General features: G+C 40.4%; 1 protein-coding gene across 1 annotated transcript in view; it reads right to left on the bottom strand.

Moving 5' to 3' along the window:
* Positions 1 to 10,642, bottom strand: part of SCHIP1 (schwannomin interacting protein 1) — a 720,286-nt gene extending 709,644 nt beyond the window's left edge. The window contains exon 1 of the mRNA XM_058661488.1: positions 10,533 to 10,642. Within this exon, the coding sequence (XP_058517471.1) occupies positions 10,533 to 10,541 (9 nt within the window). The 5' untranslated portion in view covers positions 10,542 to 10,642. The remainder of the gene's footprint in view (positions 1 to 10,532) is intronic.
* Between the last annotated feature and the right edge of the window lie 6,833 nt (positions 10,643 to 17,475).

Below are 17,475 nucleotides of genomic sequence, written 5' to 3'. Positions count from 1 at the left end.
CAGCCAGCACTGAAGATGACACAGGCAGGACCAGGTGCCAGGTGAATTCCCTCGAACTCTGAGAAGCACGTTGCTCAGTCTCACAGTATTCCGTGCATGGGGATACTAAGTCGCTTCTTGTCTGGCTAGTGTTGTGGATGTTTCCAGCCTGCAGATGTATTCTAACTGACACAGCATTTAGATCAAGTCTCTAAGTCTGTCTGACTGATTTTTAAGAGGAACTCCACAGCTTATGTGACTAATGGTGACTTACAATGAATGCTCTGGAAGAAAAATTGAGTTACTGGGTTCCCCATGCTGCAAGATTGTAAAGAGCACAGACTGACTCCAGAGGCAGAAAATTCAGGTTCAAATTTACCTTTGTAGCTCCCTGGCCATGTGGCCTTGCAAGAGCATTTTACAGCACTTTGGTTCCTTGCTTGTGAGACACCTATGGTAATACCTCTCTTGTAGGTTGATGGGAAGTAGTAAGCGCAATAATGTAATAATAAAGGCTCTGTCAAGTAGCAAGTCAAATAAATGTTAGTCTCTCTCCCCCTAATTAATCCATTGCCAGGAAGAAACACTAACTGGGTTTATGAGACCGTTAATTCCGATGCATTCTTTCCAGCAGGGATGACTCCAACAGCGGGGCTGGTGTCATCCAGAGTAATTTCTGCTGAAAAGCTTCCAATCTTGACATTTCTACTGTGAATTCTCACATGGTGCAGAAGGGATCAGGCAGGGTTACTTCCAGCCCCAGAGAAAATTGATGTGACAAAAACCACAGTGGAAGGGTTTATATGCCCTTGATTGTTTTATTCTCACACCTTAAAAAGGGTATGTGGGTGGAATTAATGGACTCCAGGCAAGTTGTGATTGCAGTAACTTCTCCAAATTACGTCCACGTTTTCTATTACTTTCTGCCAATGCTAAGGTGCTCTACTGATAATCATCACCAAGTTCCTGAATACAAATAATTAGCACACTATTTTCAGGAATACTATGTTTGAAGTATTAAAAAAAGAATTTGCATTAACAAGCAGTATGCTTTATAGTTAGCATAGCAATGGAGGCAATTGTTTAACATTTACAACAAATAAAATAGAAATAATATTTTCTTAAATGATCAGCTAATGGCAAGCTTACTCTAATAATTAGAGTGAAATTTAACTAGAAAGCAATTTGACATTTAAAGTCTTAAAATGCATTTATTCTTTGATCTTGAAATTACACTGCTAGGAATTATTTTAAGTAAAGAATGAAGTATTTGTACAAGTATTTCAGAAAGATTTATCTTGCACTAAAAAACCCATAAGCATCAGGATTGTAAAATTAACTGAATCATGAAATATCCAGACAATGAAACATTATGCAGTCATTGCGAATGGAGTTATAGAAACAATACTTATTGACATAGAATGATGTAAACAATTTTTTTCCTTGAGGATTTTAATTGTATCTGTTTTTATTGTGCCTATTTTCTGAAATAAGCATGAATTAATTGTGGAAAACAAAAATTAATTTTTAAAATGTAAAGAAAGAGTCAATGTTTTAAGTTTAATAGCTTACATGTGGAACTTCAACTCTGGTTTGTCAAACTTGCTCCAAACCCTGATTTAAGGAGAGTAAAGAGAGACTGTGAGGACAAGGGGATGTCAGGTCACTATCAGGGGCCTTGGTTGCTTCCTGGCTAGAAACCTTGGTGGACTCAACCCTTCCTGTCCAGCACATGGTACTCCTAAGCATTAACTAGAAAACGAAAGGGCTCTCTTTCAAAGTGATGGTGGTCACTTCAGTCTGAGGTGTTCAAGTCCCCGCACTGAGGCTCAGGTAAATATTGTGCCTCTGGTTCTGTATGCTTTCAGGTCAGTTTCCTTCACAGGTAAAGGAGCTGGTCAGTGCTCTCTGTATGATGTGGCTCCTGACCTGACCGCCAGGGGAAGCAAAGCTCTGGGCTGACTGACTTACATGTAGCATTACGGATAATGATGATCACCCCTCACCCTCTGCTGTGTGCCATGCACCCCGCCAAGCACTTTCATGGGAGCACACTATACATTATTTCACTCAAACTCTACACAGCAGCCCTGAATGATTAAAGTGTGAATATTCTTATTTTCAAGATAAGGGAACATTTGGTCAGGATCAATTAAAGTTAGTGACAGACTCAAAATGGGAACCTAAATCTGCTGGGATGTTACTGGGTATCACTGGGGAGGGTGCTTATAATTTACTAGAAGAGAAAGTTCAACTGGCCAGTTCTGAGTATTCCTAGATCAGAGTGAAATAATACCAAGAAAATAGTAAGACACTGCCCAAGCCAGCAGTGATTCTCCTACTCAACTGTGTCCTTGGCTGCTGGTGCTAAGGACAGCCAAGACATAATCAAGAATCCTGGAGTGTTGCCCCACGCCGACCTGCCTGTCACTTAACCTTTCCAACCCTCAGGTCCTCCCAAAGAAAATGAGCATGATAACGCTTCACCTAAATACCTCATTTGTGAATATCAGAAGAGTCAGCATATGTGTAAGCACTTTTAAAAGCATCAAGGGCCAGGATTCGTGATTACCCCATGCATACAAATGACTCCTGCCTTCAAAACCCAAAAGCAATGTAACTTTCATATAGCATTTTGTAGAAGACAGAGCCAGGATTTTAGAAATACAGAGAAACCTTAATGTAAAAAGTCCCACGTGTAAGGCTTCCTCGCATTTCACATTAATGAGTCCCGAGGAAAAGGCATGGGTGTAGTGTTCCCTTCTCCTATGCAGAGCTTCTGATTTAATGCTTCTTCTCCGGGTGCATGAACTTTAGAACAAGGGGAATTATGCCACAGGACTTAAGACTCTCCTGTGACTTCACGTTAGAGAAATTTCCTTGGTCTTCTTGGTTTCTGCTCCCTGGGAGCAAATTGGAGCCTTGGCAGAGAGTTGATACACATTCTGTTTTAACTTAAGATGATAGTTGGCTCAGTTATTCAAAAAATATTACAGCAAGCCTTAGGATCATACTTGCATGAAGGAATAATCACTCTCTATGGGTAGAGAGGGGAAAAAAAGAATTTCTCTTGGACATTTTTAAAACAATTCTTTATAATTGTAAAAGCAATACGTGCTCATGCTTAAAAATTCAAACAGTATGCATAAAATCAAAGGCAAAAACACTCACTCTACATACATTCTCACTTCCCTTTTGAAAATACTCCTGATAATCTCAAATATATATTTCTGAAAATTTTTCAACACTTCTATCAAAAAATGGATTCAAATACATACCAATTTTAACACAAGTAGCATAACTCACACTAAAGACTACTCTGAAAATGCTTACTTTTCCCCTTAAACTATGTTTTTCACATCCATACTATGCTTGGTTTTTCATATCCATGTGGGTGGCTATGCAGTTTTAAACTCTTCTGCTACATTCCATTGCATGGATATACCATAAATCATTTGGCATTTTTTCTTGATGGAAATTGAGTTACTTACAGATTTTTTTTAATATCACCATAATGTTTCAGCCAGTTTTACCATGTCTTTGCTCGATTATGTGAGTATATCTTTAGGAAAATTCTTAGATGTAAAACTGATCAACCGAAAGAACATTGAAAATGTGGACACATACTCCATATTGTCCTCTAGAGGTGGTCGGACCCATTTACACCTGCCACCCCTCCAGCCCTGGTCAGGGAGCGCCACATCTCTGCCCACACACTGGGCAAGAAATAGGAAACCGGGGTGTATATGGTCTATGACTCAGGCAACACCAGCCTATAACCAATGTGTTTACATCTAGCCTGGCATTGCCTGCCATTGGGTATATGCGATGCCCCTCACTCTGAGAAGCAACAATGGTGAAGTACACTGACTGTCATAAAGAAGGGATCAATGGCGATCAAATGGCGATCAAAGGGATCAATGTGTTCCAGGCACAGCAGTAAGTGCTTTACAGACATTCAGTCACCTACTCTAACGACTCCAATAAGAAGGTGATTTTGTATTTTCCACATTTGGAGAAACTAAGCCACAGAGAACTCCACTTCCCAAGATCACTTAGCAGATTGGTGATAGAGTTCCTGTTTGGACCTGGGAAGTTTGGGTCCAGACTTAAATGGCTTTAGACACTCCCTCCGAGTTCTTCCTCTATGTCAAGGATGACACTCACATCATTTTACCTTCACAACAGCACAATGGACTGTTGTTCCCGTTCGACAGAGTTATTAACAGGACTGTCCAAAGTGAGCAGCAAAAGATTTGTACCCAGGGATGTCTCATTCCAAAGTATCACCTATTTATTTATTCTACTACAGCATGCTTCTTTGTAGAAGCTGTCATAATACGCATTTTATAGATAAGGAAATCAAGACTTCAAGGAGAAACATAAGAGGAGACAAAATGGGGATTGTCAAGAGAGCACACCTGATTTTTGCTTTACCAGAGTTATATACAATAAGCATTATTTGTTGACTTAATTACAGTGACAAATTAACTGTCTTCCATAGAGTGTAAGCCTAAAGTGTCCAATATGCACAAAGCTGAATGCAGAATTAGAGCTCCTACTTCAAGTATCAACAAAATCTGTACAAAAAGAATGACGTGAGTGGGAATTAGCAGGTAGATATCCACTTTGTAGAGATATATGTCAATAAAATACGGTAGCAACATAATTCTAATTTCAGTGAGTAACTCAGTATCAGTCCATTAATTTTAAAAGTGGGGGGGGGGGCTTGGTGCTGGTTCCTGCATTTACCACTATATTTCCTTATTGTACAAATATAAAAAGGGTCAAGGACCCAAGGGATGTAGATGAGCTGCATGAGGAAGAAAAATTTCAGACAGGAACTCCTAAATGGAAAGTCCTCCACTAACCACTACATCACCACGCCCAAGGCACTCTCTGGGCTTACTCCTTGGGATTGAAGCCACTTTGCTAGTAACGCAGATGGGATCCCAGTGCTTGTGAGGCGAGGACTTCAGTCCTATAGTATACAAATCTTTATTCACAAATATATTTTGTCTTTCCCCTGCTCCTGTTGAGTCAGTTATTTTTGTCTCTTTGTGAGCTAGGCATGGCAGAGTGAAGCGTCTGAAGCTCATTATAATTACCTGTCCCAGAAATAAAAGGTTTCAATCAGATGGACCTACATTCAAGATCAAGTCATAGTGAAGCCAAGACAATTTCTTGAAAAATAAAATGAAATAATAATTCACCCATACTGGCTGTCATAAATTGTATGAGTCCCCAAGAAAGAGTTTTATAGTTACACTTAGAAAGAGGAACAGATTTTTCACAAAGTGATTGGTGTTTGTAAACAACTTTTATCTTGTACACCAAATCTTAATAGGATTACTGTTGAATTCTCAGAATGACAGTTAATTAAAAGCCAAACAAAATATGAGTTGAACAAGCAGTACCTGAAATGAAAGAAAGATGAAAGACTGACATGACATTCCTTTGGGAGTATTAATGAGATGGTTCATCTGTGGCTACTTCTTGGACTCTCATCATCTCCCTTCAACAATAAGCTCCTCCTGCCCCCTCTGGTTTGCTTGTAACAACCATACAACTAAAACCTGCAAGTCTCCTCAGAGTACTGTCTTTCCTACATCCTTTCCTTTTGCCAATACTATCTTGACTCATCTTTCCCATCTTGCCATTCTTCACGTACCTAATTCATCTTCTCGTGTGTAATACCTTGTCATTTGTCTCCTCTCCTGATTGCTCTTCTTTAGTGCAGCTACTATACCATAGCAACATTCACACATGATTATTTTGATCATGTCCCCTCTCTGCTCAAAACCTTCAAGGAGAAGTTAAACTTCACGACAAAGGCATGTCCTTGATCAGTACTGACTGACTTTCCTGGGCATCTCTTCCATTAATCTGCTCATGCTACAAATTTCTGTCAATCCACCCCATTCCCGTGTATCACCCCCAAATCATCTGATTGTTTTCCTCAGATGGAACACCTTCTCAGCACTACAAATTCCTATTCATCCTTCAATGCCAGAATTCAACATGTCCTTTTTGATACAGAAAATAATACATATTTCTAGTATTTCTCAGCTGTGTGTTTTAAAGTTGCTCTAAGTCTCGATTCAAATTTTCTACCCAATCAGACCATGAAGGATGTTTATACAACTTTGAGTTCATTCCCTGGGTTATAAAGAATCATTAGTGTATGAAGTATTATGATTATAAACCAGAGTTGCATTTAATACTGATGATGTCTTGGCCGTGAGTGGCCATGGTTAGACTAACTAGGATGGGAGCAAAGACAATGGAGATGAAGGGCCCACTGAGTAGCTATTGGATCTGCCCAATGAAGGACAATTGAAGAAAGAGTGCATTTGAAGGGATGACAATCAGGTAAATTCTATGTATCAAATTTGACAATCTAAAGATGGAGGTGAGGGGACAGGCAAGAATTAATTTTGAACTAGAGCTCAAAAGCATTTTCTAAATGCATTTATTTAATCAAAAAGCAGAGTCATAGAGACTGAGGGAGAGAGAGAGATTAACCTTCCATCTGCTGATTCATTCCCCAGATGGCCACAATGGCCAAGGCTGAACCAGACCAAAATCAGAAGCTTCATGAGGTCTCCCATATGAGTGCACAGGTCCACCTTCCACTGTTTTCTTAGTCATATAAGCACAGAGCTGGATTTGAAGTAGGGCAGCTGGGAATCAAACTGGCCATAGGGATAGTGGCATTACAGGCTTTAATACAGTGCCAGCGCTAGAGTTAAAATTTTAATGAGACACACACTCTGAGATGCCCACTCTTCACTATAATGACCTGAAAAATAAGTGTTTCCTTAAATTCCTCTTTGAAGGTGCTCAGCTTACTCTAAATTTCCATCGTGCATTTTGCAGACAAACCACATTGACAACCAAGAAAATATCCCACTTAGATCTTTCAAGAATGAATTTGATATTCAGCTATAAGAAGTATAATTAAACGACAGCTTACAACTATAAAACTTTTAGGATCTGCCTCAACTGATGAGTCACAGTCTTGCCCTTCCTGGGACCGTCCAGCCAGCATGGTAGAAGCATTAGGCCTGGTGGTCTCTGCTCAGTGTGTGGCTCCTTTGAAAGGAACATTGCTTCTGAAGATAACCTTTTATTGAGACTTTCTCAGATCTGGTTGTGAACTGAAGTCTTTCCTTGTCATGCTGTGCTTCCTCCCCCTTTTTATCTTTACCCCCCAATGAATGACTTGATCTACTGATTCTTTCTTAGCATCTGTTCCCAGAGATTCTTTTCCTAAAATTGCATACCTAGTAAACAACTAGCCATACCAATTAGGACCTGGAGCTAGAGAATAAGTGATAAAGGAAAGAGAATTCCACTGTGTGGTGGTTAGAGGGCTGGCCTCTAGGATCTGGGTTCAAACCTCAACCCCTCCACTTCTGAGCTTATATGTCCTTAGACACATCACATAACTTCTCAGCATCTCAGTTTCCTCATCTGTAGAATGGTGATATTGGCAATAACTGCAGCTTATATAAGACAATGCATTTAAAGCATTTGGTATAGTGCCTGACCCATAGTAAGTGCTCAAGAAATTTCAATTAAAATTATTCAGTAGACTTCAAAATGCTATTTACAGATGTTGTTTAGTATAATGAAATAGAAATGTTAATGAGATTGGTTAAAAACATCTAACACTAATCTCTTTCCATCAGTTTGATTCCTGGGTACTTCCTCTTCTTTCTTGCCTCCTGCCATGATTGTTTCTTTTCCACCCACCCAGATGCCTTTCGCTTTCCCCTTCCCATCAATTCTTTCCTAACCTATTTGAGTTTGTGTCTTCCCTGGACAGCCTTTCTTGTCAAATGTAATTGTTGTCTCTACAGGCAAATGCTAAGGATTGTGTCATCTTGAAACTAATAAAACAAGAGAATAACATAATTTTCAAACCCTGGTGATGATATCTGTGCCTCCAGAAACAATGGTTTGAAACAATAGCCAGAACACCCTGTCTTGCTTCCCTGGAAGAATCTATCCTCCCCTCTACCTTTCATCTTAAGGGAAACGAGACCATGTGGCCATGTGATGCCTAGTACAAGTTTGCTTAAAAGATGATGTTTCCAGCAGTGGGTGCATGGTCAGACTACAACTTGTGCCTTTAAACTTCTCATGCTATGTTTAAGTTATGAGAAATAAAATTTTTGCCAAGAAAATCTCAGTCATCGAATGGGGGAATTTCTGGATGGGGCAAGTATTTGTACAACCATCTTAGATATTTAGGGTCATATAAATCTGCTTTTTAAAACAAGGGTTTGGTTTATAATATTTCTAAAAACCAGCAGGAAACACTAATTAGAGGCAGATGGCATATGTGACATTCTTTCCTCTCACTACTTAGTACATATAATACACACCAGAAAATGGCACCGGATGTTTTCCATATGTAAGTTCAGAAATATAAAGCCTGTTTTTACAGCTGTGAAACTGACTTCAAACACAATTACCAACTTCAAAAGTGAGGTGAAAGTATTGTATCATTTGGTTGAATGCCAGAAATGATTTTACACAGATTAATATTTTAGATATGCACTAACGTATATTGCAATACATTAAAAAATGTGTTACTAAGTCTTTAGCCGTTCTACCTCATTCAACATTCAATTTGAAATCTTCATAACATGTTTCCCTTCAAAGAATAACTCCTATATTGAATGGGACAGAATCTGATACATTTCTAGTATGAAAAGTGTCTAAAATAAAAATCAGTTCCATACAGAAATGTATGAGTATTATCTTAATAGTCTAAACATGTTTTTAATGGCTCCTAATATAATATGTACTTTCAAGGAACCAATCCTACATACTGAGTTGCATTTTTACTATACTATTTTGTACCTATGAATTTAACATGGCTGCTAAAACTCAACAAGTTTGTAATTTTTCAAATATATATAATTCTGAGTTTAAAAAATCAAAGTATTACATCATGAACAAAAAAAGAAAGCTATTATTCATATTTTTAAAAAACACTTTCATTGTTACAGCTCTGTAAACTATCTTATCAAAGTACAATCATCACTAATTCAAATAAAATCAGACTCAGTTGTTTCCTAATCAATATCATGAACAAAAAATAATTGTTGGTCAATTTAAATAATTAAACTATTTACTACATAGTTTTAAATGCAGCGGGGAAACTATAACAGCATTGATACTGTCCTAATTGGTTGATCACCTTGATAAGCTATATTTAAGATGCTTCTGTTCTCAAACATCAATGTCTACTACACATTTTGAGGACATACTTGTGAAAATCTATTTTATTTTATTTCTTAGAAAATCAGTAGTTCTCTGTGAATTTTGACTCACTTATTTTATCATCTTTACAACAATTAATTGATCTTAAAACAAGAGCATTAACACAAAGTGAAAGAATCATTATGAAAAAGCAAGTGTCTATAACAGATGAGCAATAATCAAGACAAGTTGTTTTTCGTAAGCACGCAGCACATTAGAGTCATAATGAGCTCACCACCACTGTGAGAAATACACGTACACATTTTTCAAAATAAGTCTTTTGAATAAAGTATTGCAAGCATCCTTGTAGCTTAAGGATTGGAAATAGCAATTAAGTCTGAACCTTAAATCATTCGTCTCTGTAACTAGAAGAGCCAGCCCAGAGCATGTAAATCTCACCCAATGAGACAAGGGATGCTGGGTGTATAATTAATTGCTAAGTAATTTCTTAATTTTGGAATCTAGCACCCAGCCCTAGCAAATATATAATGTGATTTATGAGTGTGCACTCTAGTGTTGTTTAGCAGAGTTCAATAAACACAGGCACATGCTAAATGTACGGTGTGAACACAATCCTCCAAGCTACAAAATGCAGCAGGGCTCACGATAGGAAACCTACCTCCACCTACTTAGCATTCAAGCACTAATATTTAGAATACCTAAGATGCCTGCTGAACACTGCAGCTCAGTGTCCCCCCGGGGTTCCTCAAAAGCAGAACCGCATCTCTTCCCTCAGTGATTACTGAGTTTTAAGAACCAGGTCTGGTGGGGCAGAAATTCTCATGCAACAGCAAGATAACTCTTCTCTGCAAATTTTCAAACACCCACATCTCCTACTTCCCCCTTACTGCGCCCCCCCCACCTCACACTACCTTCCCTTTTAAGGAGGGTTTTTCAAATGGGTTTCTGCAACACATCATTTGCATGGATTTGAAAAAGATATTTTCCTCTACTTGATGCTGATGTTTACAGATCTGATTAGGAAACCTGGATATACATAACAAAGTCTTGCTTTCAATGAAATTCCTTTAGTGAAAGCTGTCCACACAGACATAGCAGTACATAAATAATACATATTTACACACACATGCCTACATTAAAAAGAACGCATGTGCACTCACACACCTAAGCCAGTAATTATGCCACATCATTCTACAAACCCCTTTTGCAATTCGTTCTTGCATGCATGTCATTCAGAAGACACATGTTTAAAACATAACAAGCAGCTGCACACAATGCACACCGAAGTGGTATGTTTAGAGGAGCAAATACGTTACCAGACGCATTTTGAAGTTTCTGGAACACCTGCAGGTAAAAGGAGCCTGTGAGCTGAATGCTGGCACACGATATTCCTCCGAATCACAGAGCTCGATGTGACCGTGGGTGAATGTGAGGGAGTGTGAGGCTGGAAACCTTTGAGTTGAGCTCACTCTAGGCATCAGAAAGCCTCAAAGAGGGGAAAGAAAAAGGCAGCCCACAGACAGCTAGATGAGAAACTTCTGGCTCCTCTCCAGCTCAGGAATGAATTCTCTGTCATTTGGAGACGTAGAGTGATGGAAATGAAGAGAAACTTGGATTTGCCGGTGAATTTGCTCAGCCATGCAGAAATGGGCAGGTAACAGTCTCTCTTGGTCGTTTTAAACAGTCACTCAAAAACAAGACTGAATCAAAAAATTAACAGGCATCCTTTTTCTGAAAAAAATAAAAAGGCTGTTGCGGCTAGCTTCCCCAGATGCCTTTACAAACTTCAAATGGATCATTCCATCAGCTATTTGTTGCACATTTTATTAATCCCAGTGTAGAAGTAAACTAGAAAATCTAATTCTTTTTACATAGAAAACTGGATTTATTGCTTCTTTTTTATAATGCACTTTAGACATATAAATACATAGATTTACTTACACAGTTCTCGTTTTTCATGTAAAACTACTGTTTGGTCCAGATAAAATGCTAAAGGCTTGTTCACAGCTTTTCAAGAAAGTTAAGCCAAGAAAGAGAAAAAAATGTTTTAATACTCAGAAGCTGAGCTTAGGCTCAGATACAGGGAAATACAGCTATATGTGAGCACTGAGCAGGCAGGTGGCTCAAGTTAAACACATACATAATTCAGGACAGGAGAAAGAAAAGAGCTTTGGCAAATTAAGTTCTTAGGGACAATAACTGTGGGGATTTATTTTAGGCTTACAAATATAGGCTAATAATTTCTGCGGAGCACATACGAACTTCACAGAGGAACTCCTAAACCTTACAAATGGGGCATGAGTTCAGCAGGCATTGCACACTGGCAATCTATATTCAAATGTAACCAGGAAAAGGACAATTTTACCATGAAGGATGCTGTCATATTACATTGTGCCCATGTGACTTAACTACCCATCCAACCTTGCAAATGGCCATTTGCCTTGACTCAATAGCAAATGTGCTTTCGATGGCAGGGAGGAAGTGGGCGGCCAATTGTATTTGTTTTATTTTAGGCGCATCTTTGGGAGGCTTGGGGAGAAGATGTCTAGGCTAAGTGTAGGCATAACTCTCTTCAAGGCCACATTTATCTATAATAAATTGGAAGCAGAATTAATGTCAACCAATTAAGCTATTCATTATTTTAACTCTTGAGGTCAAGGGCAGAACAGTGTTTATGTTTATTGATGAGAGTCAATGGGCAGAATGCTGAAGAAGGCCACGCGTGCCTGTAAACAGGCTACACAGACGCGAACTTAATAAGGAAACTCCAGACCTCACCTTGCAGTCCTTGGGCCTCTTGGTCTTTTTCTCTTACCTCTCCATTGCCTACTGAATTCAGATGCCTACTGAATACACATACAGTGCCTCACAGCATACAATGACACGTCACACTGTACCTCAAGGTACCTATGATCAGCTAACAGTGTCACTGCCACTTCAGTTAGGTCTGGGTGCATTGTACCAGCATCTCTTCTGTTGTGGATTCACTCTCAGTGGCTTGAAGCAGGCCAAGTTTGCATGTGTGGCTTGGGCAAACTCCCCAGGTGGCTGTGGTCAACTCCCCTCTACTACTTGCTAAGATCACTTGCAATTCAAAACCATTGTTACAAATCCTTCTGACTCCAGCCACACAGTTCCTTCAGTCGATACCCATTTCTGGATGATCCTGGGCCAACCCACCAGAGAAATGCCTTCATTTCACCAGTTTGACCCATAGCCTGAGACCACAAGGTTCTGAATAGATTTGGAAGTCAAAGCTGAAGGAAAGACAAAGTCCAAATCTTTTGTTTTATTCCTATGACCTCAGGGCTTTTGTTTTCCTGTCTGCAGAATGGGAGATTTTTTGGCAGACATGGAGGCAGGGGGCAAGCCTGAGATATATGCTCAGTATTCCTGATTTCTGTTATCTTACTGCTTAAAATCTCTATCTAGCAAATGAAGACAAGTGGAGGAATCTTGAGGCTGAGGAGCTATGCCAGCACTCACAGGCTTCTTCCACACTTTTCTATGGAGGATCACCAAGGAATCCACAACATAAGAAAAGTTTATGATGTGTCAATTCCCTCTATGCTTTCCTTGTTAACTGCCCCAGGCCCAGAGGTCCTTGCAACAGCTCCTGGAACCACTTAGTCCAGACCTGGCAGGGGGAGGGCGTGTGGAGGTGCATTCAGAAGCCACAGGGCAGCCTCCGTGGCTCTGTGCTAAAAGCATCCATGGTAGAGGATATTCATGCCACTCCTCAGAGATGGGAGAGAACCACAGCCCTGCCATCTCCAGATGCCAGTGTGTCCCTTGCCAACCAATTGGCACAAGAGACAAGAACTCCACCCTCCAATGCTTTGCACTTAGCCCTACCATCATTAACTCTGGAGGAATGCAACCTTGACATCTAATGAGAAGACAGAGCTCAGGTGACCTACTAAAATAAAAATCACCTCTTGGGATATTTCTTTGAAAAGGCTCTTTTTTTCTAACTCTTCTAGTTTTCCATCAAGGACATCAGAAAATCTTGACCTGGAAACACAAAGAGATAAAAGGAAAGAAGAAGGCAGACATGTTTACAGATAGCAGCACTGTGTAACATGTAGAGACAGACTGAACTGAACAGGAAGGTAGAAGTCTGCTTAGTAGCCACTCATCTTTGACTGAACTATTTAAAACACTTTACATTATTTCTTGCTCTGGAAAAAGAAAAAAAAAGTATGTACTTATCAGTCTAATCTGAAAAGGGCCTGGCATATAAGATGTTACCCAAGAAAGAGTATCTTGTGTTGTAACAGACAAAAGTTTCAGTGGCCTTTGGACCCCCATTAGCTTGTGAGCTCCTGGAGGGCAGGGACTACGTCTCTGTCATTTTCACGCCTCTAGCATGCAGCACACACCCACCATGAGGTGGTTTGGGGCATCTGGGCCAAGGGCACAGAGCAAAACAAGGCAGATGTGGCCACTGGCTTCAGATGGCTCGGTCCAGTGAGGTGCATGATAGCTAGACAGTGCCATGAATAATCAAAACCATGCATGAATTAATTAACTAGTTAATAACAACGTTCTTGGGGGCTTTTGTGTGTATATGTGTATGTTCATAAAAACCCAGACAATGTCAATGGCATAAAAGGAAGAAAATCTGTGAGTGCTTCAGATAATTGCCTTCCAACCTGGGGACTCAGGGCTGATGGGTTGACTCATTAAGTGGCAGGTCTCTCCCCCGATCCATCCCATGAGACCCATCAGGCTAGCCCAGGCAGCCTTTTGATCTGTCCTAACAGCCTTTTCCAAACCACTGCAAAATGTGCTGGTTCCTGGCCTCACTGCTTACATTCAAGCTGTCTAAAATGCAGTAACACATTTTTAAAACAGCAACTGGGATTTTAATTAAACTTCCACGGATCTAGCCAAGGATATTTTTCTAAAAGAAAAGCAATATCTGCTGTTGGAGACAGAACATTTTATAATAGATACCTCATATATTATGATGTATGATAAATAGTGACATGCCTACCCCCGTGTGTGTGTGCGTGTGTGTGTGTGTGTGTGTACTCTGTGCATGTCTGATGCACATCTTGCTTAATGAGAACACAGTCAGGGAGACAAATGCACTCCAGTTACTTAAACCATTCAGATATTTAAGGCAGACAGTTAATGGAACAACATAAGGGCCTGTCTCTTAAGGGTAGGAGATTACCTTTTGTTCTCCCTGATGACTCCCTTTGATTTAAAAGGTTTTGACTCCAAGATTCAGTCCCAGTAAATGGCATTAAACATGGATTGAACTTCCACACACCCTGGTGGGCAGCTTTCTAGCATGCAACTAAATCCAGGGAGGGGTGTGGTGGGATACTGCAAGTCCCTGCTGCCACACTCAGTGCTAATTGGTTTACTATCAGACCAAGCCCCAGCAGCATAGCTGACAGTTTGGCAAGAGGATCACACCTGTCAGTTTTGCTTTCTGTAAATCTGTGCTCACTGCTTGGTCCACCACCCCCATAATTGTCATTCATCAAACCCATCAGGTCCATAAAAAGTGAGCACTGGCCCTTACACAAAGGCTCAATTTGCTAATCCTTTACCTTCATGCATCAGGATCCTATATGGGTGCCAGTTCATGTCCCAAAAGTTCCACGTCTGATCCAGTTCTCTGCTATGGCCTGGGAAAGCAGTGGAGGATGGCCCAAAGCCTTGGACCATGCACCCGTGTGGGAGACCCAGAAGAAGCTTGGGACTCCTGGTTTCTGACTGATCGCTCTGGCCATTATGGCCATTTGGAGAGTGAACCAAAGGGTCCTCCCTCTATCTCTCCTTTCTGTAAATCTGCATTTCCAATGAAAATAAACAAGGCCTTAGAAAAAGAAAGAAAGGAAAGAAAGGAAAGAAAGGAAAGGAAAGAAGGAAAGAAGGAAGGAAGGAAGGAAGGAAGGAAGGAAGGAAGGAAAGCAAGTAAGCAAACATCACAGCCACTCAGGTTCCTACAGAGCTGGAACAGTCTGCATCCAGGTCAGTGTGAACACCACACCCATGCTCATTCCCATTTCAAGTCCATGAAAGAGAGGCACAAGGGGCAGACCTATCTGGAACTGGCAAGCAGGCTTGGGCAGAAGGCCTGGAGGCTCAGAGGAGTGCATTGTCTTCCTAACCCCAGAGATCACGGCATAGCCGTAAGGCCAACAATGACAAATGTCTCCTGGCCCGTCTGGCACGGGGCTGCGGTGAAGCCTCAGCTGTGGCACTAACTGGGTACCATTACTTGTTCTATGAATGTGGAACAGGAATCTGGGGTGCTAGATAGAGTCCCGCTTCCCTGACACATGGATGCAACTTGTTCTGATCCAAAGAGCAAAGTTTATAAGAGGTTGATAGACATTTCAACCCTGAAAACTTGATCATTTAAGCTAAAACTTTTCCAATGTTTCCCCTTCCCCTAGGCAAATCATCTACCTTAGGCTAGATTCTTCCATCCTAGCATTTTACATCAATTCAAGCCAGTGACAGTTGATCTAAAATCATAATACACACATACATATACAAATATACCACTCCACTTTCCTTACTACATATTTTCTATAAAGCAAATACGTTTTTGCTCTAAGTGATAGCAGCAGGTGAATATACTAGCAAGCCCTGCAACTCCAGTCAGTGGACCTTCTTCAGAACAATGTCCAAGCATCATCCACAGAAATCTACAGCATGTAAAGTGAGTGACAAGGAGTTAGTTACTGACTCAGGGTGAAAGACTGACACTGTGAGAGCATGGAAGCAAATGCCTCCGTGGTTTTTGGTCATTCCTGGTGTAGGGGCAAACACTTGACCCAAGCATCTTTGTTGCCGATCCATCACCTAGTATAGGATCTCTGCCTCAGATCTCTCATCATGAAGGAAGAGTTAAAGCTGTGTGGAAAAACTACACATGTACACCAATTTGTATATGAGATGAAAAACACACAAATGAATTGTGGCCATGTTTCCCAGCTGCAGCCCAAGGCATCAAAGTTATCACTAATAAAATCACAACTGGTTTGACAGCATAATGTCTTAGCAAGAAGGAAGCTGTTGTAAGAGCCCTAACAGGCACTCAGACACAGAGGATTAAGCTATATGAACAGGAGAGCAGGCCAAAACTTTCCACCCTCATGCCTGACAATGCAGCCTGGTCAGGGGCAGTGCACTTTAATTAAGTGCTAGGCTTCCAGAGATCCTTGTAGGTTGACTATCAAACTTCTTGCTCAACTGAACTGAAACCTTGCAAAGTGGCCACCACTAAGACTCACCAAGGAATTCCTCATACAAACAGTAGTAGATGTCAATTAACCCTTGTGAACATAAAAAATAAATGGAAAAGTTGCGGAATTAACAAGGAGACAAACACAAATGCCAGACACAAGCATGTTACTGTAAATGCTACAATCACATGGTGGTTAATTTTAGTATACTAGGAATGGCTCTTACAATAAAAGATCTTTCCTAAAATGAATATGCATTAAAAATAGGGACTGAGCCTAAACTATATTTTCCGTGTAACCCTCTCATCAGTCTCACATCTGCAGTGGGAGTTCAAATATTTATTGCTGCCTTCTGCACGTTTGAATAATCAGTAAATATATTGCATTCAGCTGTGTATCATTCAACTTCCTTAACTGAATATTAAAGTAAAATTAGTTTAATTTATAAGTTATGAAGACATCCTTTCCCCTAATGAAAAAAAAAAAAAAAGATTTGTGGAGTAGAGCATTGACTGACAACAACATTGATGAATCCAATAACAGCCTCAGAGCAAGCATATAGCCGGAGCTTCCCCACTTTCCCTTTGCCTTAACTTCTCCCCAACCTACATCCCATACTATCTAGGGCTTCAGAAGACAAGACTATTTTTCCATTCATATTATAGCATCATGCCCAAAACCTCCCATGTGAACATCCTTGAGTTTGGATATGTACACCCCTTGAACCTGGCTATGTCCTGCCCTCAAGATTGTGGGCCAGGGGAAAAAGTCATCATAGATTTTAAAAACACCTTTAGGTCACTTAGTTGGGAACTCCTGAAATCTGGGTTATAGGATCATGATCTTAAAACAAGCAATCAAATAAACATATGCAAATGGAACCAGAGACTCCGACTGCAAATGCCTCCCTGGTTTTGGTCATTCACCCCCAAAGGAAGCGTGTAACAAGAGACAGACAAAATTCAGTCCCTGGAGCTCACAGCATGACAGGGACTCAGGTTGCTGGGTTCTGTGGAGGTACTTCTTGAGCCCATCACCCTTGCAG

This window comes from Ochotona princeps, chromosome 3 (genome assembly GCF_030435755.1).
Source record: "Ochotona princeps isolate mOchPri1 chromosome 3, mOchPri1.hap1, whole genome shotgun sequence".
Lineage (NCBI taxonomy): Eukaryota > Metazoa > Chordata > Mammalia > Lagomorpha > Ochotonidae > Ochotona > Ochotona princeps.
Note: the sequence above shows the minus strand (reverse complement) of the source record. Positions and strands in the feature narration are given on the sequence as shown.